Source organism: Lepeophtheirus salmonis, chromosome 9 (genome assembly GCF_016086655.4).
Source record: "Lepeophtheirus salmonis chromosome 9, UVic_Lsal_1.4, whole genome shotgun sequence".
NCBI lineage: Eukaryota > Metazoa > Arthropoda > Copepoda > Siphonostomatoida > Caligidae > Lepeophtheirus > Lepeophtheirus salmonis.
The window spans coordinates 29,105,360-29,131,451 of NC_052139.2; the positions used below are offsets into that span (position 1 = coordinate 29,105,360).

The 26,092-nt window shown below is 33.0% G+C and overlaps 1 protein-coding gene across 1 annotated transcript; it reads left to right on the forward strand.

The window, feature by feature from the left end:
- Positions 1-9,145: 9,145 nt before the first annotated feature.
- On the forward strand, positions 9,146-14,787 carry LOC121123887 (ribosomal protein S6 kinase beta-1). The gene is made up of 5 exons (XM_040718946.2): positions 9,146-9,895; positions 9,966-10,088; positions 10,680-11,258; positions 11,316-11,372; positions 13,981-14,787. The coding sequence occupies exons 1-5, from the start codon at positions 9,399-9,401 to the stop codon at positions 14,198-14,200; spliced, it is 1,476 nt and encodes a 491-aa protein (XP_040574880.1). The 5' UTR covers positions 9,146-9,398; the 3' UTR covers positions 14,201-14,787.
- The last annotated feature ends 11,305 nt before the right edge of the window (positions 14,788-26,092 follow it).

Below are 26,092 nucleotides of genomic sequence, written 5' to 3' on the forward strand. Positions count from 1 at the left end.
GCAAGATTCTTTTAAAATGATCTATCACCAATATAATATATGTATAATAAGATAAAAGAAAAATAAACAAGCATAACAGTGGTTCCAATGGAAGAAGTGCTAATCACTTAATTATCCGTTATTAATTACAATATCATTGTGACCATCGTTCTATTGCAATTTCAAATTGCTCCAACTGTACTGAGCTTTACAGGTTTCCTCGCACTCTCCAAAGACTCGACATTTGACTACCTGCCCGAATCCTTAGTGGTTTGTCGCTCCACACCCAACCACCTCTTCTTCTGACAATTCTTGGATCATAACGAAGTGGAAATCGCTGCTCTTGCCTAGTATTTTGCAAATGCTTGTCCGTCAATCCAAGAGTCTTGTCCGATATGAATAGTCTATCATGTCTAATGATATTGTAATTAATAAGGGAGAATTATATAATTAGCACTCCTTCGATTGGAACCACTGTCGTGTTTGTTTATTTTTCTTTTCTCTTATTATATATTATATTGGTGATAGATATTATATCAGTTTAAAAGAATCCTGCCATTTTTTCCATTTAGACGCTTTTCCTAATTTTTATCTTGCCATTTTTTCCGCTGCCAATTTTTATTTGACATTTTTTCCTAACACTACTGGATACATATACATTCTTCGATATGGTATTGGCAAAACCCAGTTATTAGCAACACTCATAACAAAAAGTAGAAACATGCAAAAGCACAATGAACCAATACAGTCTTCTTAATAGAATGTCTTGAGTTCCTTTATAATAAAGATTAGAGACAGGAGTTGCCTTTCCCGAAAAATGACCTTAAAGTGTTGATTTAAATGCAGTACATCGAATACAAAAAACTATACCACATCAGAGCCTCTTTATGGTAAGTCCGTACAGGGAATTCACTTGTTATAACTATGGCGATAATGTGAGTTCAAATACTTTAAAGTAAGTTTTTTCTAGGCATCTTTGAAAAAAATATATAGAAATAATAGTGAAAACTTCACTAAATGTAAGATTCTTTGCTAATTTGAACTCATTTTTATACTGATTCTAAAAATATTGATAAAATCGGTAGTTCGAACCGAAACTTTTTCTAAAAAGGAATTTGGCCTAATCTACATGGTTGTAGGAGTCTTACCCCCCCCCCCGACCAACTACCCCCTGTTCTTTAATCCCCGATCAATTAACTCCTTTTACCCGCAATGCTTTCCCCCGCTAGGACATCTACCCCCAGCATTTCACCCCCTATTATAATGAATAGCAACTATACGACCAAACATTCAACCTTTTAACAGCCATACAAATGTAATTCTTAATTTAACCAAGAAGTCCTTAATTTAAGTTAATCACGTAAATATTATTGATACGTATTATTATTAATCAATATATCTCATCAAATACGAGATAATAATGATATGCATCAAAGTCAGTATTTTGAATCTTTCCATTACAAATATGCCGTTAATATTACTTGAGAAGATTTTGGATGATTATATTTGTTTTTTTGTGATGTTGAAACACATATATTAAAAATTGGATATAACTAAACTATTTTTTTTTTGGATATGCATGACTCTATTTCACCGTACTTAAGGAGTTATCCGAAAATCCTTCTTAGACATTTATCATAACATCATATGTATACTCGTTCAATATAATCAATCCCTAAATTCATCGTATAAATGACCTATTAAAACTCAATGTTTGACCAACTTTTTGTCATGGGATTAAGGAAATTAGATTAGGCATTATTATAAATATTTATTGTATCTTATATATCATGCCTAAGGTTAAACAATCAAGATAAAGTATCTATTTTAATTGAAAATTTTATTTATTCTAGTATTAAAATTTTGATGGTTTATAGAACTCATAATTACTTTTCGATTCGAAATTGAAGGTCTTATTGCTCAACAACCGCTCCAAATAACCATAACATTCATTTATTACTTTAGCCCTCTATTATTTACTAAGTGTACTTCTCGATAATAGAAATAGAAAAGGTTGGGGCTTTTGAGCTTTTACCATGAATCATGATAGAGTGATTATTGTCCCTAGCTCGGCGAGGGCAACCTTCTATATTTAACAATAAAAGCGAGTCGTAAATTAGTAATTTATAAAGCAGATTCACCAATTCAGAATCCATTGAATATTGAGAAGAAGGTAAAGTTGTTGTAGCTCAATTAGTATTAATAGATTAATTTAGGGCAAACTATAAGAGCTGAATTAGAACATAACATAGGAGTTGCTGAGCAAGAGGCAAAGGTTTTGACCTTAGTAATTTATGCACAAAATACGATCTAAACCGTCAATTTGAAATCTTATTGCTTTGATTAATTTATCTTATACTTTTATTTGTTAATGTTTCAACTCAAAGCAATTCTTTTTAATATTGGACCAATTTCTTTATATATGTCTTACAATTTCAGCCTGTAGTTTTCAAGAGAATAAGCCACATATTTTGATAATCAACTTAAGAATATATTAATATTTAGAAAATATTATTAAATAAATTTAAATAGATAATTTTACTATATCTTAACATTATAAAATACCTAAATAATATATAGTGCTGATTATTTTATACATGCTTAAACGGTGAATATTGTTCCCAGAACGTTTTGAAATGCTTCCAAACTCTTTCAGGAAGCTCTTTAGGCGTATATTTAAATATTTTTTTTAATGACAAGATGAGTAAGACTCCAATAATGATTATATGCTCCTATTGCAGTTTCTGATATATGTGACTTTATAAGATTTGTAGAAGGGAAAAGTGTTTCAGCCAACAAAATCCTTTGCAACAATTTGTCGAGAGCATTTTTGTTATAGCAAGATGTTGATAGCGTCTCCGAGTTGTACTGTAATTGGTACATACTTCCTAAAGGATAACGTAGTCCTTTATCACTCATCATGGAAAAGACGACCTAACTCTTGAAAAGAATTAACGATTCCTCCTTGCAGGGATCGCCCTCCCAGTGAATAAGTGCTAACTTACAAGTAGGACATTTAATTGACTGACTTATTATGCGTGACAAAAATCAAGCAATGCAACATAAAGATACTGTACATACTTTGCATTTGAAAGAAAAGTCACATACTCTCAAGTGTTTCAGTTCAGAGCTGTTGTTCAGAACTGTTTGTTTCAAAATAATTCCTCTTGTCCACACGAGTCCAACCAAGTGAACAATTTTTTATATATCGTTCTTTGATAGGGCAGTAAAGAGGAGAGTAGTCACTCTACTTATGAGTTATGAAGTTATGAGTGACTGAGTTATGTATATTTGCTATGGTTGGGCCAATAAGTTCTTATATTATCATGACTTTGTCATAAAAATTGATGTTTATCATCACAACAGGTTGCGTGATGGAACCTTGTGCTCCCCCAGATAGTATAAGAACTCATTGTTTGGGAGGATAAAGGGTCAAGGGAGTAAAAGGACGATGATTAGTTGGACGGGGTAGGTAGCCTGTTCCCAATCTGCATGCAGGAAGGAAGAAAGAGAAAAGAAACAGAAAGGAAAAAAGACTACTCTGTGGGAAGAAAGAGAAAATAATCAAAGCTATATCCTTATGGGAATAGGGCTCCTATCCCCCCCGTCTTGTAACCCTCGACCAACTACCTCCTGAACCCTTTACCCCCACCCCCATCATTATTATTGAGAAGTACAGTTAGTAAATGATGGAGGGCCAAAGTAATAAATTATGCTGTGGTTGTTTGGAGTGGTTGTTGAGCAATTAAACTCACACGTCAATCAGAAAATAATTATGAGTTCTATAAATCATCAAAATTTTAATACTAAAATAAAAACATTTTTGAATTGAAATAAACACTTGGCCTGATTGTTTCGCCATAAGTATGACCAATGAATATCTAAGAATTCATTGGTATGCCATAACCTAAATAAATATTTTGAATAATTCCGAATCTGATTTCCTTAATCCTACGGCAAAAAATTGGCTAAACATAAAGTTTTAGATGGTTATTTATACGATGAATTTAGGGATCGATTATATTGAACGAGTATGTACATGATGTTATAATAATAAATTTCTGAGAAAATACCTGCAGATTAGAGCCGGGATCTCTAAATATTTTAAACCCAACCTAAAGAAACTATTTAAATCATACGCTAGAAATTAAATTTAAATTTTCAGTCCCTAAAGTAATAAATCAACATAAAATTTATAATTTGTAATAACATTTTGTGATCTTGGCATTGAATCCCTACATTTTAACTATGCGGCTCCAAATCCAATTGCCTTAATTGTGCAAATTCATCAGTTTAAATAATCCATTCAGTAATTTAGTTCAGTAAAAATAATATTTCACCCTGAATACAGAAATGAAATGCACATTTACTTGCTACAATATTATAGATACAGTTATAATATTAACTACAATATTTTTTGGATTAAGACACATACAATTAATTCAACATACATTTGAAAGTTTATTCACTCTTTATTTGCTCCAGGAACACTAGTTTATGGGCCATTAACATAGATACTTTTTAACTATGAAATTAGACGTTTTCTTAGCTATTAATTCAATCAATTTAAAAAAATCGTGTAATTTTACTACGCACATATCACTTAAAAAGAAGGTGCATTGTATATACTACTCTTCCTCCGCCCTTATTGATGGCGGAGAGCAAAATTTGCAAATTTTAACTTATGTGTATACGAGCCATTTGAAGATATCAATTCCTCAATTTTCGTAATCTCCTCTTTTGGTTCCACATTATAGTCTTTCTAACTTTAAAATAAGCTATGACGTTAAGAATTGCATCAACAATCTTAACTTTATTTGACCTCACAATATACACAAGCATTGAAACTGGAAGCTTTTTATGATTTAGATAAGAGTTAAAAGTCAGCTCTTGCTCTAAAAACTATCTTCATTGGATTTCTGGCACATCATTGAGTTGATTGAAGGAGTGAAACGCGTCTATTTGTTCATTTAAAAATTCCTATACTTAAGGCCACGTCGAATCTCAAGTCACGTGTCTTTGATTGTGAGTTCGTCTTCAAAACATTGACTAAAACTCAAGCTTGTGAACGGAAAGCAAAATTAAACGGCGTTCCATGGAAAATGAGATTTTAGTGTTCCCTTCCAATAGATAATTTAGTAATTTTGGAAGGGGTGTAGGTGTCGTAGTGATAAGTATCCTAGTAGGCAAATTCAAAGGCAATTTTTGAAATTGGGGAGGTATCTAAAGCCTCCACCCCTGCAGATTGGAGACGCCCCTGATATTAATATTCTTGTAAATGTGAATTAACCACTCTAAAAAGTACATAATTATTATTTATATCTCTTTAACGAAGTAATAATTAAATTTCTCTTGTACTCAATCAAACGAACGAATTCTCACACTTTTTTATTTCTTGTTGTAATTTTCCGTAGGGATTTAAAGTACTTCACATTGAGTGGATATTTGAGTTAGATATTATGTTAAACGTTACTGGCTGCAATCAAGTATTTCTATTTATCTTGGCTGCATTGTATTTTTTCAATGTCGCCTACATGTGGGGGTTTAGTTTAAAAAAACTATTTATTTTTATCAAAAATACACGAATCATATATACAAAGATTCAATCATTTATATTTATAAAATGACAGGCAATATTTCTAAGAGATACTATGGTCAATTAGAGGCATTGAATTCAAATTTCTGAGATAAATTGAAATACCCATGATTGTGAACTGTAGTTTTCTCTACTTGACTTAATTTGGCCCCATATTGTCTTAGAAAATATAATCTATTAATTTCCTAATTACATAAATGTGGCAGTGAATTTTGGGTACTTTAAGTACAATTAGCAGTGACTTAAAGGGATCAGAATCATTTTTTCGTTGAAATTAAGTATAATTGGTTGGAAAGTTTATTTCATGTTTAATTGTGAGAAAAAATATTCTAACTTCCTTTTGGGTTGACGTGCTACAAATATGCAATTTTATTACAATGGCTCAGTACTATTAAGTGTTGGTCATAAGTTATATATAATAGATTTCAATAATTAATTATTACTTAATTCATCTATATTTACATATGGGATTAAGAGGAGATCCATATGAATCACAACGGACATATCTATTCTACTTCTGTGAAATTAAAAGATGGTTATTTTAGTCGGCTATTAGTATTTTGAACTTTAGATAGATTATTTTATTTTTATGATTCTTATTGCCATTTCTGACCAAAAAAAAAAGCTTTGCCACTCCACACATACATGAAAGCCTTCTTGTTTTTCTACATTCAATTTAATTTGGAGTATCCGACTTGTTTATGCCTCAAAAACTGTAGATCATCATTTAACGAGTGCACTAGTCTATCTATGTATACTGTACAGGTCTAACTAATGATTGGAACGGAACGCCAAAATAGCGGAACGCTTACAACCCTGCTCAAACTCCAATTCGAGTCCCAAAACTTGAGTCTAAGTTGACATTCTTAATTTACATAATATCTTAAATTATAAATTTATTATTATACTATCAATGATTATAATAACAATTAATAAATCATAAATAAATGTATTGTTAATTGAAAACTCTTATTTAAATTTTAAGAGGTGACGAGGGATCAGGTCAAGAGAAGTATGATACATCAGTATGACTAATACTTACGTCATTATGTTAAATTAATAATTACATTTGTATGGTTGTTAAAAGAGTGAATGTTTGGTCGTTTGCGTGTTATATATTGTATAATTGGTAAAATGCAGGGGGTAGATGGCTCGGTGGGTGCAAGATACTTAGAGACTCTAAGTACATTCGGTGTGTGAATTAATTCGGGGTGAAAGGACTTAATTGGTGAGGAAGGGGTAGGAACCCTACAGCCTCTATAATCTACTGTCTCCATATAGTTCATTTTTGGACTATATGGAGAAAATTAGAATATCAACACCACTCATATCCTTTTAAAACAACCCCTTAATTTAAATTTTACATCCCTCACATGTAAAACTATGTTGATTATATTACTAGATAAACTCTCTAGTCCTTGATTAGATTCCAATTAGAACGTTTGATGGCATTGATCCCCAACTTTCTTCTATTTATGTCTTTTGGAAAAGTAAAAATTTTCATGAATGAGAAGCTTACTTTTTATGTGTGGTTGATCTATTTTTATAATACAATGCACTACACATTTGACATTACCATTATGAAAAATATATTGCAATTATTGGCTAATTATAACAAATAATTTAATGAATCCAACAAAATAGTAAATATATAAAATATCAAGGACTTTAAAAAAGATCTTATGGCAGCTGACAAGTTTAAGCCAATCAGAAACGAGAAGTAAAAGTGTTTGTTCTTTCCCTTGAGTCCTTTACCCCTGTGTAATTAGGGTTTGAATAATTGTGATTGACTTTGATTATCTTTTTGTTTCAAATTTCTCATAGCAAAGGTAAAAAATCCCATAACAAGCCTCTACAGAACGAAGAAGAAGTAGCCAATGAGTCGGCTAAGAAGGTAAAGCCCATGAGTTCTTATACTATCTGGAGGAGTACAAGCTCCAATCACTTAACCTGTGATTAATAAACATCAACTTTTATGACAAATTCCTGTTGATAAACTCATGATCTTTGTCCAATTATAAAAGAGTAATAGTTTGTCGTTCTTGTATTTTTTTTTAAACAACATTACGTGGTGTTTTATTTAACTCTTCCATATTGGATTAGCATTTCAAATCCGCAAAAATTGTTTTTGAAGCGAAAATGACGGACTCACTTCACGTTCACAGCTCAAAATTAAAGTAGATATTTTTTAAGAGGGTTTCTACATTAAATCGTCAAAAAATAATTGAAATAATTATTTAAACGGATAAATTTGCCCTTCAAAAATAAAGAATCAACTTCAGTTCTTGTTTATACAAGATTATGTCTTTAAAAATTGTATTAAAAATCAAATGGCAGATCCTAATTTACTTCCGACAATAATACTATCTTATTATTTCATCAGAATCAGAGAATCTATCTGAAGTCACGTGCTACAATTAATATATCTTTTACTAAGACGACATTTTTTATCTAAAATAAAAAAGTTTTTGGTTAAAAAGAACTTGGCTAGAGTAAGTGTTTCAACCTGTGATTGCTACAAATAACCCCTTTAGCATTTTTATGCAAGTCAATTACAAAAAATGAAGTTTAGATCTAATATTCTATCCATTAAAGTTAGGAATAATCTCGTTGGCAAAACATTTAAATAAAAAAGAAAGATATTAGTTGAATTCATTGAAGTATCGTTCCTTTTATTATGATCCAAGGCAAAAACCTTGCGAGGCAAAACGGTACAAGGCAAAAAAGGGAGTAGGCGACAATACATGAATTTAAGTATTTAACCAAAAACAACTATGTAAGCTCCTTAGGCCTTCATAAAAACATTGATGACTCTGATTGACTTTTTACGAGTCTCAAAAATTTAATTAATGACATTATCCAAAGTTTCATAGATAGTAGTGAACATAATCACTAAATATCCATATATAAAGTAATTCATGGAGAATGTTACAAGGCAAAAATGTTCCAGGCGAATCTTCCTGGTACGCCGGGTAAAATAGTTCCAAAGTTGGTAAGAATTGCTTTACAACAAACTGATTTTGGACCTTTTTTCGGTTTCTTTTTAGATGAAGGATTGCGAGATACAAAAAAGATAACGTGTTTGTTTTAAAGCTGTTTTTCACAACTGGCTTTTGAAACAGACAACGGCGCAGTGAATTCTTGTTTGGACTGTTTTTAATTCATGCTCATGAGTTGACTCTTGTATGTCATGAAGCATCTGACTCTACATATATTATGAACTTATAAAGGTATTAGAATATGATTTCGATTCTTGCCTTCCTTTTACGAGCTCGTGTCATTGCATCCATGAGAATAATAAGTGATGAACTATTCTTCAGAATAATAATCAACGGTTGGCAACAAGAGAAGTACAGGAGGCCATATGTTTTTTTCAAATTTTTCCTTTCCCTTTTGATAGTCGAGGTTGAGAGAGAATGGAGGAAGAGAGGTTTGTAGAAGTTTTGTACTAGCTAGTAGCTATATATATAATTTATATTAATAATGAGCTGAAGAGAGAGAGAGAGAGAGAGAGAAGGAAGAAGAGAAAGAGAGAGAGAGAGAGATAGAGAATGAAAAGTGAGAGTGTGTAAAGTGTGTGGCTTCTGCGCCTATGGGATGAATGTAATGTTGTCTAAGTTCTATGGATATAGAAATAGATAGAGATAGATAAAGTTAGATAGCTCTTAGCTGGACGTGATAATAAAAATAAAATAGGAGATATCCGCACGAGGGATTTCCCAATTAAGGATTCGTCAAGTGAGGATCCAAGGGTGGATAGAGAGAAGGCTCTGCTAGGATAGAAGAAAGGCGGCGAGAAAGAAGGATAGGGTGTGATTGGAGGATGGCGGGTGTCTTTGACATCGATATCGACATCGACCCCAGCATGGGAGGGGGACTCAACAATGGGCGAGACTCTGAGCCGGAGGAGGAGGCTGATTTGAGTGTATCCAAGGAAGTGGGCCTCCCAGACCTGCAATCCATGAATGAGCGCCTCCTGAACGACCCAAGTGTGGAGACGTTGGATTTGAGTGAGGTGTCTTCCTACTCCTCCAATGGCGGAAAAGCCGCTGGCACGAGTGACTTTGAACTCCGGCGTGTTCTGGGAAAGGGGGGCTATGGAAAGGTTTTCCAGGTGTGCAAGGTCACGGGGGAAGATACGGGTAAAATCTTTGCCATGAAAGTCCTGAAAAAGGCAACCATTGTTCGAAATCAAAAGGAGACGGCGCACACCAAAGCGGAGAGAAACATCCTTGAGGCTGTCAAACATCCCTTCATTGTGGATCTCCTCTACGCCTTTCAAACCAAGGGGAAGCTCTACCTTATCCTGGAATTCTGCAGGTGAGACTTGACGAGACGAGACTTGGTGCTCTTCAACATTTTACGCCTATCTTTCTTCTATTCCATGTAGTGGGGGAGAATTATTCACGCATTTAGACAGAGAAGGGATCTTCATGGAGGAAAAAGCTTGTTTCTATGTCGCAGAAATCATTTTGGCTCTTGAACATTTACACCATCAAGGGATCATCTACAGGTCAGGCTCTATAATAACTTGTTTCTTTCCCCTCTCTTCTTAGTTTCTCTTCATTTTCTGCAACTTGGAGGAGGAGGAGGGTGGGAGGGAGGGTGGGAGGAATGTGAAGATAAATTCACATAGCATTTTTAGCAAAAATGAATGAATACATAGAATGTGTTGACTAGCAGCAATACAATTTCTTAAGGGAAGACAAGTCAACCGTACATTTCTTCGAGAAAAAGCCTCGTGTCATTACACAAAATATAGTGCCCCTGGGGGTTACTTAAGAAATGCAATTATATATATTTTTTGACTAGATCCTACTCTTCTTCAAATATATCGGTACATTTATATGGTTGAATAGGGAATTTATGTATCTGGGTGATTCTATCTGCATGGATCTCTGGTCCATTTTCTTTTATGGTGACATTATATAAAGAAGCATCACTCATTATATATAGCGTTTATTCCAATGAAATTACATATACACTGAGACCTTATATAATTTCAATGCTTCCATAACTATAATAAATGAAATGCAACATACTTTTTAGTGTTTGTGTTTTTTTTTCTGACGAGTATATTATGTATTTATGTTGTTATTTTTAGAGATTTGAAACCAGAGAATATTTTATTGGATGCTCAGGGACATGTGAAATTAACAGACTTTGGATTATGTAAAGAATCTATAGTTGGTAATTCCGTTACACATACATTCTGTGGGACAATCGAATATATGGCTCCTGAGATTTTAACACGGAGTGGTCACGCAAAAGAAGTAGACTGGTGGTCTCTGGGTGCACTCATGTATGATATGTTAACTGGAGCACCTCCTTTTACGGCAGAAAATCGTAAAAAGACGGTTGAACGTATACTAAGAGGAAGACTTCTACTTCCGCCTTATATTACACCAGACGCTAAAGATCTTATAAAAAAATTGTTGAAGAGACAAGTGACTTGCAGGCTTGGCTATGGGCCCACGGATGCAAAGTGTATTAGACATCATCCATTTTTCAAACTAATCGATTGGGGTGATGTAATTAATAGAAAATTAGAGCCTCCGTTCAAGCCTTCACTCGTTGGTGACGAAGATGTCTCACAATTCGATAGTAAATTTACCAAACAGACTCCTGTTGATTCTCCTTGTACCACAAGTCTTAGTGAAAGTGTTAACCTCATGTTTCAAGGGTATACGAATCATTTTTATATCCATAAATAACTTCATTCTATTATTCCTTTACATAGATTTACATATGTTGCGCCCAGTGTGCTAGAGGATAAAGATAGTGATTTCCAACCTAGGTAAATATACGTTAATAATAATTATTAATATTTTTTTGTATTCAATCTCATATCTTATCAAAAAAAAAAAAAAAAAAAAAAAAAAGATGATGTAATTACTTTCTATATATATTAATCGATAATAACAATTGTAGATTTTTGTGCTTAATTAAATCCTACTAATGAGAAGAATAGGAGGGTAAATATTTAAATATTATATCATATTCAATATATGTGGCGAGTTAACATAAAAACAATCTGAAACAAAATCAAGAAAAGAAAAAAAACAAGTGTTGAATTTACTTTTTACATCATATATGTGGCTCGTCTACACATTAAAGCAAAATTGATTGTGGATTATATTTATACTCTTCCTCGAATTATCCTTCATTTATATCCGCAAATTATTCTTATCAACTCTTCAGTTGTCCTGCAAATTACACCAACAGTAGCCACAATTGATCATCACAAGTTGAGCAATTCTTTGGTTTTAATATATCAAATCAAATAGACTTAGCACAAATTTGAGTAAGAATTCAGTTTCTAAAATATTGGCTGAATCAAGGTTAGTAGAAATACAAGGTTATACCAATACACTTTTTTTGACTTCCACCTCGCTTTTTAATAGTGACGTCAAAAAGTATAACTGCTACTTAAGAGTAGCTACTATTAGAGTACCACTTATATACTCAATGACGTCAAAATCTGTCTGTCTTCCCAGCAGTCCGTACGGTACATCAAATTGAAAAACTGGCAAGCCCCATTATATGATGACACAACCTTGTATTTCTATGAACCTTTGGTTGTATGTATAAAAATTAGTAATGATTTTTTCTAGACCGATTTGGACCGATATTTCGGTCCAGACCGTGCACCGATTTTTTTCGGGCTCACTTTGTAGACCGATTTTGATTCAGTCTCCCTTTATGGATCGATTTTTTTTTCTAGATCAACTGTCATTAATTTTTTTTTTCCAAAAAAATCTCAAAAATACACGATAAGTTCTATAAAAAATACTAATACTGAATACATGTAAGAAACAGTGCGATCAAAATTAACCTGATTTATCTATGTTTAAACTTCGTATAACGTCATTGTACTTTAAAAAAAACATTTGTCATATAGTGTTGAGACTGTCCCGTACCAATTTTTTTTTTGCGGTTCGGTCTTAAGTAATTTTTTCTACACCTATCTGGACCGATATTTCGATATTATGAGAGACCAAATATCTTTTTTTTCTAGATCGACCGTCATTGATTTATTCATCATATTTAAGAAAGAATAAATATCTTCTAGAACAAATACTGTATTCATATAACATAAATTTATTTTTCGTAGCTATCTCTGTTTAAACCTTGTATGACGTCATTGTACTTGAAAATACATATGATGTCATATTATAAATAATTAATCTGTAAAATCGGTCTAGATCGATTTTTTTAAAACCGAACTAGACCTAATTTATCCTTTGGTTCGAACTGGAACAAAATTTTCTATTAGACCGAGATTTTTTGTTGGACCGAACTAATTCGGGTCTACAATGAGAATTATTCATTCTCATAAATAATTCCTATGACGTTGATACCCAAAAGTATTGTTGGATCTGTCCAAGGACTGATCTCCTAATCAGTCTCTCCCTTCAGTCTTTTTTTATCCTCAAGCTCTTCGCCCAACACGAATAAATCTTTCACCTTTTTTCGGTACCATCTTTTTTACAATTCAACGGTCCTAAGGACCCTGGTACGTCGAATAGTCCTAGCTATCTTTTTATTTTCTTCACTCCTAGCTAGGAATAAATAATAATAAAAAAACGAAGAAAATAATTAATGATCGCTAGAACGTATAATAATATGTTCTGGCCATACACTTCTTAATTTTAACTTTAGCTATCTTGTCTCTTTGAAAGAGGTTATTTTGAACGGCTGACAGGACATAGTTAGTAACTACGTCATTTTAGCTGTTGTAATGACCATAAAGACCGGTACTAGGACTCATAGCAGGGGAGGTTTGCAGGATTATAAATATATTATTTTATTTTTGGGTGGAGGGGCTTGATTGTGTTTTTGGGGTCAAAATCCATAGCTATTGATTTAAAAAAAAAAAAAATTGCGAAAAAAAAGGTCAAAAATCCATAGCTGTTCACAGGGAATTAATTTTTTTGGAAAAAAAATTTAAATATGAAATTTCAAATACTAATTTTTTTGGAAAAAAAATTCAAAATCCATAGCTATTCATAAAAAAGTATTTTTTCCCGGTAATAATTTCAAAATCCATAGGTAATTGTAAAAAAATATTTTTTTGGAAAAATAATTTAAAACATTATTTTTTTTTTGCTCTGCTGTATAATTTGTCTGAACTATGAAAATTTGGTTGTGTAAAAAGGGGGTTCAGTCTCTCCAGGCCACAGTCTGCGGACGGTCTGGATATGACTGCAGTTGTCTTATACTTTTTTTTTTAATACACGCAACACTTCAAAAAAGGAAAGAAAAGGTTGAATTATTGGAGATTTTTTGATTAGTGTTTCTTGTATGCAAAGTATTATATGTTTTAAAAATTGGTGTCTGAGTGTATTTTTATTATTTTATTATATCTAGATTTGAGTGTATATATCATTCTATTGTATAATTAGGTCATATTCTCGTCGATTTACACGACGAAATCATACTTCTGGAGGGAATATATCAACTGTAGCGGAAGCGATGGAATTTGGGGATCCAAGTGAAGACTTGATGGACACAACGATAACAACAGGAACACATGCTTCGTCTTCTCACACTGCAGCCTCCTCGTCTTCCATAGCTGTCATACCCAGATTATATCGTCCTCTACATCGTCCATCTCCACTGTGAAGTCCTCGTCATAATATTATTAATAAGTCTTCTGTTATTTTTTTTTTCGTAGCCACCAAGAAATGATTCTTACTACTAAAATAATATTTCCGATAATGATAATGCCACGTACTGCTATTTCTATCATTAGTTCACTTTAAAAAAAAAAAAAAAATTGAATATCAGAAAAAAATGCTCAAAAAAGTTTCTTTTTTTTCCTTAGTTAATTTTTTTATATTTTACTTTTTATATATATTTTTTCAGCAAATTTTATAGAAAAAATAACGGTACGTTTTTTTTTGTTGGTTGTTTTTTGTCTTCTTTTTTGGGTTGAAACAAATCAAAGTAGGTGCAAGATATAATATTATTATTTAAGAGAGAGAAAAAACAACAGCAACAACAAATTAACAAATTCATACACATTTAAAAGCAAAAAAATAAATAAATAATATAAAATTAGAACAGGTTTTGCTTATACACAAACAAACATATATATATATATATATATGTATGTATATAGTTGAAAAATCTTGCCTAATATTATATAATAATCAATTATACATATAAATATTATTATCTATAAATGTACATAATGTCGATGATCTGAATCCCTTTATTATTAGGAATTATTTCAAGTTCATGCGTCTCATATTTGCGTCGTTAGAGACTTCATACTATATTAATTAATCACGGGAGGGAATATGTATAAAGGAAATCCCTTATATCCCTCTTGGCATGCCATGTGAAGGTGTGACAAACTATTACTATTAATTAATATATATATATATATTATGTATTCATTGCCTTGTATCAAAATGGATTTTTGATCATATAATTAATGTGTTGATTACATTTCTTCTACCATAACATAACTCTGAATAGCTATAATAATGATTACTTATTTCTCAAGAAAATAAGTTGCTTAGATTATATATCACATTGTATATAAGTGTAAAGGAGCTTAACAGTTTGCCTAATAATTAATTAATAACTTAGACTGATAGTGATTATATCATCATACTTTGTGCTGTGTCAGCCTTATTTACTTGATTCAGTACATTTTTCGGTTAGACCGGTTTGATTTTCAACTTTTTTCGATTACGGAATGTGTGGAAAAGTTGTCATATGAGTATGAAAATGACCTATGCAAATTTGTATCAAATATTTCGATCAAATTATATATATGTAACTTTTTACTTAGTGAATATAGATTCTAAGAGTACATTTTTAGTTATTTTGCATAAAATAATATTGATAGATAATTTTTTAAAGCCTTAGAAAAGAAAAAAAAAGAAATGTTTTTTATAGGTTAGAATAATGCCTAGCTCAGATGGATGCAAAAATAAAGATGTATGCTCTACTGAGTAAAAAAATAACTTTTGTCTCCATTCAAACTTTGGGACTAGATTTGCTACCTAAAGATGACATTGTAGGAAATTGAAATTTTGCATAGGTGGTGTTTTGATCACCATGCTACAACTTTTCCAAACCGGCCGTAATCGACATTCCTCAAAAGTTGAAAAACAAAGCAGACTCTCAGTACTTGAACTGATTAAGAAAAGAAACAGTTTAGTGAGGGACGTTATCAAGGACGGAACTTAAATTAGTTTTAAGACTGATATGCAGGACTGAATTGGACAAGGGACCGTAGTCTTCAGTTCTATATAAGGACTGGCACAACACGTATTATGTAATCTTCTTCCTTTATGATGAATCACGATATAGTAGTATTTGAAGACACAAGTACATTTGTTTTCATATATTTAAAAATAATATTTGGGACGAAACTCTCAATCCCTTTGCGCAAACATAGGAAACAGCCACAAAATGTTTTACTTCGAAATAATTTTGCCCTTTTTTTGCCATTTTTTTATACTTTTTATAGAATTTAAAATGTCCCTTTTTTCTCTTCTCTATATTTTCTTATAATAATATAAACTCGTTATTTTTTTTGCTTGATAATTAAGGAGTGCTCCGTTTTGTGTGAGACAGACAAATATGAAGGACCTAGAAATAATAATAAGTTGTGATGACAAAAATATGAACGTATTTGTTCTAATGGTTACTTTTAATCCCATTATTATAAGTCTTATATTCTTTAGTTCTTAATAAATAATTATATCTATATATATCTTTGGGAGGCATATATATTAAATTGTTCCATTAGATGACGGTTATACAGAACAACATTTCATTTCCCACTTTTGCCTTGTACATATATATTAAATATAAATATGATATATTTCACTTTCAAAATTTTGTTTATACTAAAAAGCTAGAAAAAAATATATGACAACTCATTTTTTAATTTATGGATGTAGTTAATAAATTCTATGATATTTATGTATGGGGTGCCTTGGGATGGACTTGAATCCTGAATACTTTTATGAAGTTGATGTGGTACTGAACTGCAGTGGGTCTCAAAGAGGGGGTCGTAGGAAAGAGAGGAGGGGGGTGCCAAGATGATTTTCAAATTGAAGATTATATTTTATATTTACACGAACACACCCTCTTAAAGATAGCAAATGAAACAGCGCTAATCCATGTTACATTTTTAAACTAAAAGGATTTACTCTATCAACTATAATTATATAATAAGTGAATTTCGTTTGTAAATTTCCTTGTATACAACATTTTTTGTTGTTTCTGTAGATTTGATGTAAATCTAATGCCACCTGCAACCCCTTTGGACACTCTTGAAAATATTGAGTTTGGTATATCTAAAGCTAAAGTTTCTTCATCATCAGCTCCACAAAAATAAGCCTTTTTTACCGCCACAGCTGTCTTCTGGTATGGAAGATGCGCTTATCAAACACTAAAGACAGCTTAGACTAATTCTGAATTTCTGTGATGAATAATGAGTACCCGCTGCTGTCTAAAGCAGATTTACTTGTACTATTTGGCTCAACTTATTAATGTGCCTTTTCCTATTAACTTGTATCAAAAATATGTACAGATCGGGGATTTAAGTGGAGGATGATGATCTTCGAGTTGTTCGAGTGTCCAAAATCAAACCTAGAATAAGTATAGAAATGATGATTCCAAGTAGTTCAAATATCGCGGATTTTATACTGACAATATATATTTGATTTTGTTGTATTCCCCATTTTTTTCAATATATGTAGGATTGAAATCGCGTTAGTATTGATCAATGTAGTCGAATAATTCATATTACTTGCCTCTGGGTTGAGCTTTATATTTTTATTGTGGTCTTACAGTAAGTAATCTATTTGCATAAACTGCAATTCAAATTTTATATTCATCTTTCAATGAAAGTTGAAGGGGTACCACATATTTTAAGGGTCGAACTCTTAAAAAAGTTTGGGAACCACTGCTGTAACGGAGGTCACATACTATTTTGTGGGGTCAGTACTAAAATGATTTAATCAAAACATTAGATTTTTTGAAGATAAATAAAGTATACAAACAATAGAACTTATTCTGAAGATATGGGAAACACAATCTACAGTGTGCGTAACCGAAATGCCTAAAGAAAAACCTAAAATGGAGAGTAAATGTACAAGTTTGAAATTTCAATCGAGGTTTTAGAATTTTATAAAGAAAATTTACGACTAACTTTTTTAATATTTTGTTTTGATATAAATCATTGAACAAACTAAATCAAACGAAACAACATACTGAGATTGCTCCGTGCAGGAATAAAGCTCAGGAACATTGCTCTGAGGATTTAGGCCTCTCTCAATAACCAAGGATAATGAAATTAATGGACTGTGCAGGTGTGTGCGTCTAAAACTGAACGCTCCTTTAAACTTTACGGCGTGAGGGCTTGACGAGGGGTTCTCTTGTAGACCTTAAGGCCAAGATCTTCCGGTCCATGGTCATTCTGCTGACGTTGAACTCCCTGGAGAGGCCGCTGACGGTGCCTCTCTTGTCCTCGACAGACTTTTTCACGGCAGCAACCATTTCGTTCGACCTTCGAGGCCTTGACTTAGATCTTGTGGTCGCCTCAGGAGTCCCTTTGGCTACCACGCTGTAAACAGTGGTGCGTCTGCAGTTCAGAACCTTGGTAATTTCAGTGGGAGTTTTTCCCCGCGCGGAAAGTTCCAAAATTGCGACTCGACGTCTCTACATATTATCGGCTGTTGTTTCCCTGTTGCTATTTAGAAAATGCTGGAGTTTTGTCTCTAACTAGTCAAAAAGACCCTTGCCTCGAAGTATAAACCGGTTTCAACTCAATAAAATCACGAATATGTGCATGGCGTAAAATTTAAAGGAGTGTTCAGTTTTAGAGGCGCAGACCTGTATTACTTACTCTATAAAAAAATACTGGAAAATATACATATATTTGTTTTAGGTATAGAGTTAATCATACATCAATTAGTTCCATATTTCGTATGAATAATTTAATAAAAAGAACAGAAAAAATCCGCCTTCCTTTTTGGATGGAAAAACAGTTGCATATTATCAGGGTTGCCAAAAGGTGATTAAGTGACCAGATATGGATAAGAATCAGATTTTAACAATTGCCAACCTTCCACACGCACAAAGCAGTTTGATGCATCTGGGTCATTTTGAAGGTTTAAAGTCGTAAGTTTGGCTTGAGGCCAATATATGTGATTTTTGAGCTGGATCCATGTGGCCCCCATCATCACCAGATTTGAATCCATTAGATTACATCGTATAGAGCGCTGTGGATAGGGAATCTGTCGAACCTTCCACAGGAATGTGGATTAACTGAAGGCTGCTATTTTTTTTAGCCTTGGACTAAATGGATGAATCCTACATCAGGAAGACTTGCTCTATCTTTAGTACCCCTCGTTTGGAGGCTGTTGTGGCAGCTAATGTAAATTATATTGAATTAATTATAACTTAATTATATGATGATTTAATGAATATAATTTCAAGTATCTATCTCGTATTATTATTGAGATACATATTCAAATATTGTTGTACTAACATTTATTCAGATTTCGGTGACGCACACTGTTTATTCTTTCAGTTCACTTGAAAATAAACATGCAGCAAAACATATCGATCCATTAAGTGCAATCAGAACTTAATAAGCAATTGTCTCTGATTAATAAAATTGTCACGAGGTTTTAGTTCTGATCCCACAATGTGTTATTAGTTTATATATACATCCATCAACGTAATTGAGAGAAAGCTGATGGAACGACGTTCTGTTTCATTGTTTATATAAGTAATGTGTTAATGTCTATTTATAGAAAACGAGCAACTTCTTATTGAGATTTAGTTTTCAATTATGCACTTATTTATGGAATCATACTCAATCTCAAATTGCAAAATCCCTTGTCGTAATATACATTAATTTTCCCCATCATGTTTATTTTAATTATTTACAATATTTTTCTGTTTTTTCATCACATTGTGAATCTACTGAATCATTAAATCATTATCATTAAATCAACATTTTTATTTCAAATAAGCAACTGTTATGATTAGAGTTGAGACTCGATCCGAGATTGATTTTTTCCTGGTTCTGTTAAAGATGGGATGGATCTAAAATTTCTCGGATCTATGACAGTTCGTATTTTAAGGGATGAAAAGTGTAGCAGCGTCAGTCCTGATTTATTCGGGTGAGTCCAGTCTTATGACCGGTCCTATCGGTTGTAAGTTGAGTGACGTCATCAAGGACCTAACTTTATAAGTTTTAGGACTAATATCCAGGACTGAACTGGAGTGGACTGTAGTTTTCAGTCCTAAATAAGGGCTGATACAACGCAAGACTTACATATTGGAATACATTTTGGGTACCCGAACTTTCGGATTCAAATCCGAAAATAAACGGATACTTGGCTCGAGTTTTATAAGCATTTTATCCAAAGTTCAGCCCTAAATAAAATAAGATGAGGATAAAATTTAATTTTCGACTGAGTATTGATACTCAAACAATAATAAATAACACATTTTATTTCTATTCGAACATAATTTTTGTTATAATAACATTGGATACGTCATTACCATTACTGTATATCGCAACCTCTCATTCGAAAAAGAAACAGAAAAAGGCCCAAAATCAGTTGGTAGTTGGCCAATTATTCAAATTATGGAATTATTTTAAAATAATTACTGAGAAGTGTTCACAGCTTAATAAAAAAACTCATTCGTATCCAACCAATAAATGTTAAGAACACTGATTAGAGGAATGGAAGACGAAATTTGACAACTAAACACAGCGGATTTCGTTGACAGCTGTCCATGTTTTTGCTTCTTGTCTCCTAATCAGTGTTCAAAAATTTGATTGGTTGAATTATAAATAGCTTCTTTTATAAATGGTAACAATTCTCGACAATAATTGTACAATAGTTAAATTAGAAGGATTGGGTACCTACCAAATGATTTTGGGCCTTTTTTCCGTTCTGTTTGGGGAAAAGGACATTTTTGAGCTATTTAGTGAAACCAGAGGCAGTTGCTGGGGTCCTTTTTCATTCATTAAAAATCTATATTACAATTGTAACATATATTGTAAATAATTAATTATTATTATAAATTTTTGTCAACTTTTCTGAAAGATATTAGATGGCAACTGTTTTGAGGAGTAAATGTATTTTTTTTTAAAGGAACATTATTATTGTGATAAATTGATACCGTTAGTTTCGTATTATTTTGCATGTAACTCATATCTCAAGAAGGGATTTTCGTGAAGAATAATCTAAGTAGAGGGATTAGAAAAGGAAAAACGGTTATTATATGTGCTCTTTCTTCTTTGTTGTGCATTATTTAATAGGTCGTGGGGGTTACGGCGAATCAAAAGCTTTTATGCTCTCTGATTTTCTGATCTATTCCCCTAAAAGTGTGACTTGGGGAAAAATATATTTGCAAAGAAGTCAGCAAAATCAGAGGTGGCCCTGGGTCTGTGCCGAGCCCTTGAAATTTTGCAACTTAGCTGCAGAATAGTAAAAATGCCATATCCCACTTTTCTCTCACATTGCCTTGCCAAGTATTCAATCTATTTTCTTGTATGTATATTCTTGTAAGAACACGTTGATCTAAATGCCTGTTGATGCCCTTTGTTTGAAACAAAGAAGAAGAAGAAAAATTATAGCCCTCTGTTGATGTAGGTACTTTAAAATTGAGAAAAAGGAACATTTGCTAACTAACATTTGAGCTACATATACCTCTCCGATTTTTCTTTTGAAATTGTGTCCCTGGGGACTAACTAAACTAGATTTACAAGTGCTATCATTGGTCCTGACAATGTCTTAACCTAGGAGTATGGTAAAAAAACGGTACCAACTTGTGAGCAGTTACTGAGATGCCTGATGCAGCACGTTCAAAAAGAAGTTGGGCTAAGTAAAGGCCCTCCTCCTTCAGCTCAAAAATTTATACAATAAAGTGAATATTTCTATCCTTTCGGATCATCAATGTTTTAAATTAATAATTGATCTACTCAGTATAAACAGCAAATTACGTCAAAATCCAGCGTCTCGTCGGGGAAGTCAAAATAACTTGTCAAAGCTCGAGTCTGAACAAGCCCGACTTGACAAAACGTTTTTTGTATGGGTTAGTGATGCTATGGAACATATTATTATTGAAAAAGGCAATTTTGTTTGGAATCTATTAAATCAGATCGGTTGGTGTTGCAGACAGTAAGAAAGTAGCTTTGGGGGTAAAAAACGAAGCTCATTGTCGATCTAAGGAATCAAGATTACAAGAACATGAAACTTTAAACTCAAAGGATCTTCCAAAGCCTGTAAGTTTTTATGAAAAGTGACTCAGGGTCTACTGGGAGCTCGGACAGGATTGAGGAAATCACCATAAATAAAAAACGTTTCCACCACAGATTGACCTATACAGGTACACCTGCATTAATTCCTCACGAAATTTAAAAATAAAGACAATTGGTGGTCTCTGTTGTGACTCGTTTGAATATCAGTCCTGCTCAAGAGGTTACATTCACCAAAATAGTGATTGGACAATCAGAAGATATTGCCTCTTGCATTACTAAATAGTACTCAACTGCAGACAAGGCTAAGGGATCAACAACAAATGCTTTTGCCAAAGAAAGTCTGGAAAATCGGAATTACATGTATTTGGAGCACTACATTGGGATACAAAACAGCTAACGACATTAAAAACAAAAATATATTTGATGAAAGATTGTCAGTTTTAATTGGAAACGCCTGTGAAATCAAATTACTTGGTGTAGCAAGATATCTCTCAAGAAGTGAAAGGTCATCAGCAATATAATTGTAGAGTTCATACTTTTGAATTCTTAAAGGAATGGTAGTAGAACTAGCAATCGGTAGTAAATATATTTTTCGATTCAATAGATTCGAATACTGGAAATATTACAGATAATTGCATTTTTATTCAAATTAAACTTGACCGCGTACTGTTCTGGTCAGCAAGTCGTCATCATTTTGGAGAAATAACTTTGAACAATCTTTTTCAATGTCTTGAAATGGAGCCTTAGAAGTCCCCTGAAGTCTCCTTATTTAAAAGGTTTCAAAAGAATCTGGAACTTCTCTGTTATGAGGAGCGCCGAAAATTGTCAAACGTTGACCTGAAAAAATACGACGCAGATGCCAAAAAAATACTTTTATCTTACAAAACATGTCCTTGGATTAATTGCAAACAGTCACCTCATATTGTAGAGATAATTATAAGGAAATGACAAGAGATAACAAAGGAAGAACTTCACGAACCAGGATTAATGTATATAGGCAGATGGATGTCTAAAATTCTCTATTCAATAACAATTTGTATACTGGGATAGCAAATTTATTTAAAGGGAAGTGTAGTAATCAATTATCAGGAATCAAAACCCATGGATATTGTAGTTTTTGTGGCTCGCGTTTACTCTGGTTAGTGGCTCAAAACTCAATCTGCATGTTTTGCTCCTTGGTCGGATTTGTGCTGCCTCTACAAGAAATTGCTGGACTATGCCCATGTTTCGATTTCAATAAATGCTTTGAAAGCCTTTGATAGGCATTTAGGGTGTACTTAACACGAGAAATGGTTTTTATGTCATTGTTTTGCAATGACATACCAGTTTTTGGAACGTCGGTCCCTTTCAGATGCTTTAATAGCTATTAAGGGAAAAAAGTTGTCGCGAGGTCCAATTCACCGATATGGTTCTGGCTTTGGAAAACCTTTTTTCCAATGATAGCATCAAAAATAACTTTAGTTGATTAAGTGAACAAGTTAAATAGGAGTGTCATTGAAGAAAATATATAGAAACGTGGGATAAGAAAAAATATTTAAAGATATTTAAAGCATCGGCATAATTAATGATTCAGCAGAAAGAGCTCCATCTTGCAAAAAAACAAAAACAATATCAAAATATTTTGCAGCATCATTTTTTTTGTAAATATCTTTGGTAAGAGAGATAAAAAATTTTTTTTTACAAAAGTTTAGCGGCTCGGCAGGCCCCCATCCAAATTTGCTGATTTTTTGTATGCATGTTTCCATGACCAGGCCCCACATTTGAGAGGATAGACAATGAAATGCAAGGGAAAATTGAAAAATATATGGCGTTTGATACACCCTAGTGGGGGGTGTTCACATCTTCCTCTAAAAGATGAATTTTTACACATTTTTGGTGTAAATTGATTTAAAAATGATTAATAAAAAAATATATATATATTATATGTGAATTGTTGTGTGATTATATATAATCCTGCGGACGCCTCTGGTATCACATCAAAAAGAAGAATAGTTTTCAATTATACATTTATGATTGATTAATTGTTATATTACCTATATATTAAATGTGAATACCTGTGTGTGTATTTGCCCTTCAATCATGGCCGAGGGCCAGAGTGTATTTAGATATTATAAGGGTTATTGGATACTTAAGGAAGCGGCAGTGTAATAATTTAGCCTATCTCAGGGACCATTAGCTCACAACCCGTGGGTGGAGGTGTTTTCTTGTAATGTATTTGTGTCTCCTTCCCTCTTATTATCTTATTTCTTGTATATATATATATATATATGTTTGTAAAGTACTTTTTTAACCTGATTATATAAAAAAAAAATGTTCCTATTAAACAAGCATTGTCTTATTCCTCCCCTCATGTCTCTCTGTTGTCCCGGATCCCTCCTGTTAATAAGTAATTCGTACCTCGTCAACCTTCGTCAACACACAACAATTCTACCATATTAGAAGGGGTTCTTTGTGCCAAGGAAACACATGGCGGGAGAGTTTAAACTGTATAAGGGTTTCTTGATGCTCAAAGAATTGGCGGTGGATAAGTTTAACTTGACTTGGGCCTAGTGTTTTACTTGCACAGACCGTGGGCTGTTGTGTATTACAGTATATTAGAAGGGTTCCTTGGTGCCCAGAAACGCGGCGGCAGTAGAGTTTAAACTGTATTTCGGCCCAGTACTTCATCTCTACAACCTGAGAGTGTATTTCTGGATATTATGAGGGTTCTTTAAATTTTACAGTCCTAATTTCTTAATGATCCGGGCAATACCGGGCAAACCTGCTTGTAAAACATACACAGATACATACAAACATGCAGGAAGAATAATTCTTAAATTATTACGGTCTTAATTTTTTGTTTTATATTAAGGAGAAGAGTTGTTTATTAATTTTAATTCCTGACTATCCCGGGCAAACCTATTGTAGTATAGTATAAATTTAAATATAATTACAATATTTTGCATGCACTAATGCTATTTTAAATGTTAAAGGTTCTACTCTTTATAGAGTTAATTCATTCCCCCTTAAAATCATAGAACAGGCAGCTTATATAAACAACAGTCATAATTTAGGTACACCATATGTCTTGCCTTCTCCTTATATCATTTTTCTAACATTATCAGCCTTGTTGATAAGAGTTTTTTCTGATTACTGATTGTGATATTATGTTGCTGATCGCATTATTACAATCGGTCCTGATCTTTATATCCCTATATCGCAACAGAAATATCAAAGCAATTGTAATTGGATCAATATGTACAAAATTACTATTGAGAGTGCTTTCCTATGACTTTGATCTCGTCTCTATCATATCAAAGTCTTTGTATTGAGTATAATACACTCGATCTTGGTCTCGAACTAAACATACTGATCTTGGTCTCGGTCTTGATTTCTGTCTCGAACTTTATAACCTTGGTCTTAACTTGAATTGGATTCTTATATATGTCGTGGGTACTGATTTCGGCCCATATTTATAATGGGAATTTTTGGGGCTGCAAGTACTAACTAACGAGTAATTTCTTCACCAAAAGCCCTGAAAAGATGGAAACGCCCAAGTAGGAAGTGGAAAGATACCGAACTGATGACTCTAAAGATCTGGAAATAATCTTGGCCTACCGGAGGGCCAAAAAGGTATTTTAAAGATACAATGTCGTGCTTCCAAGTAGTGTCAGGAGTGAGTGTTTGTTCTCCAAGGCCAAACTGAGGAGGACTAGACAAAGGTTGAGAGACAACAACTTTGAGAAGCAGCTTTTGTAAATATAAAATAAAGAAAGTAGAAGTATATTTGAGTCTTTTCTGGATTCTGCACTCAAAGTTATTGTTATGTATTTCATATTTCCTTTCTTGTTCTTATTTTCTTGTATGTTCTTTTATGTATTAAAGTACTATGTTTTACGTATTATAAATAGTCTTGTATTTTGTAAATAAATTACGAGTAGGGTTTTGTATTATAAAGAGTACATATGATCTTATAAACAGTGTTATAATATTCCTCCACCTCATTTCTCTTGGTCGTCCTGGATTCATTGGTTTAAACAATTGGAACCTCGTCATTTTCGTCAAGACGCAACATTGGCGACGAGGATGGAATCAGGATCACATGACCTCCCTGCTGTGGTATCGTCGCCAGATGATGTGTATTTACCTATATAAGAATGATGATGAATCACTTATTAGTTATCTTCCTCGTCGCCGAAAGGGTAGGCCTAAAAAGGCACCAGGCACGCTAGTGACACGAGAAGGAGGATGAGGGATTCCTAAAGGGGAACATCGGGAATACC

What these genes read in the sequence shown, in the direction of transcription:
- LOC121123887 (XM_040718946.2), top strand. Translation starts at nt 9,399, where the DNA reads ATGGCGGGTGTCTTTGACATCGATATCGACATCGACCCCAGCATGGGA. An exon ending in GTTAACCTCATGTTTCAAGG is followed by an intron (nt 11,259 to 11,315) that starts GTATACGAATCA and finishes TCCTTTACATAG; the next exon opens with ATTTACATATGTTGCGCCCA. An exon ending in GATAGTGATTTCCAACCTAG is followed by an intron (nt 11,373 to 13,980) that starts GTAAATATACGT and finishes TTGTATAATTAG; the next exon opens with GTCATATTCTCGTCGATTTA.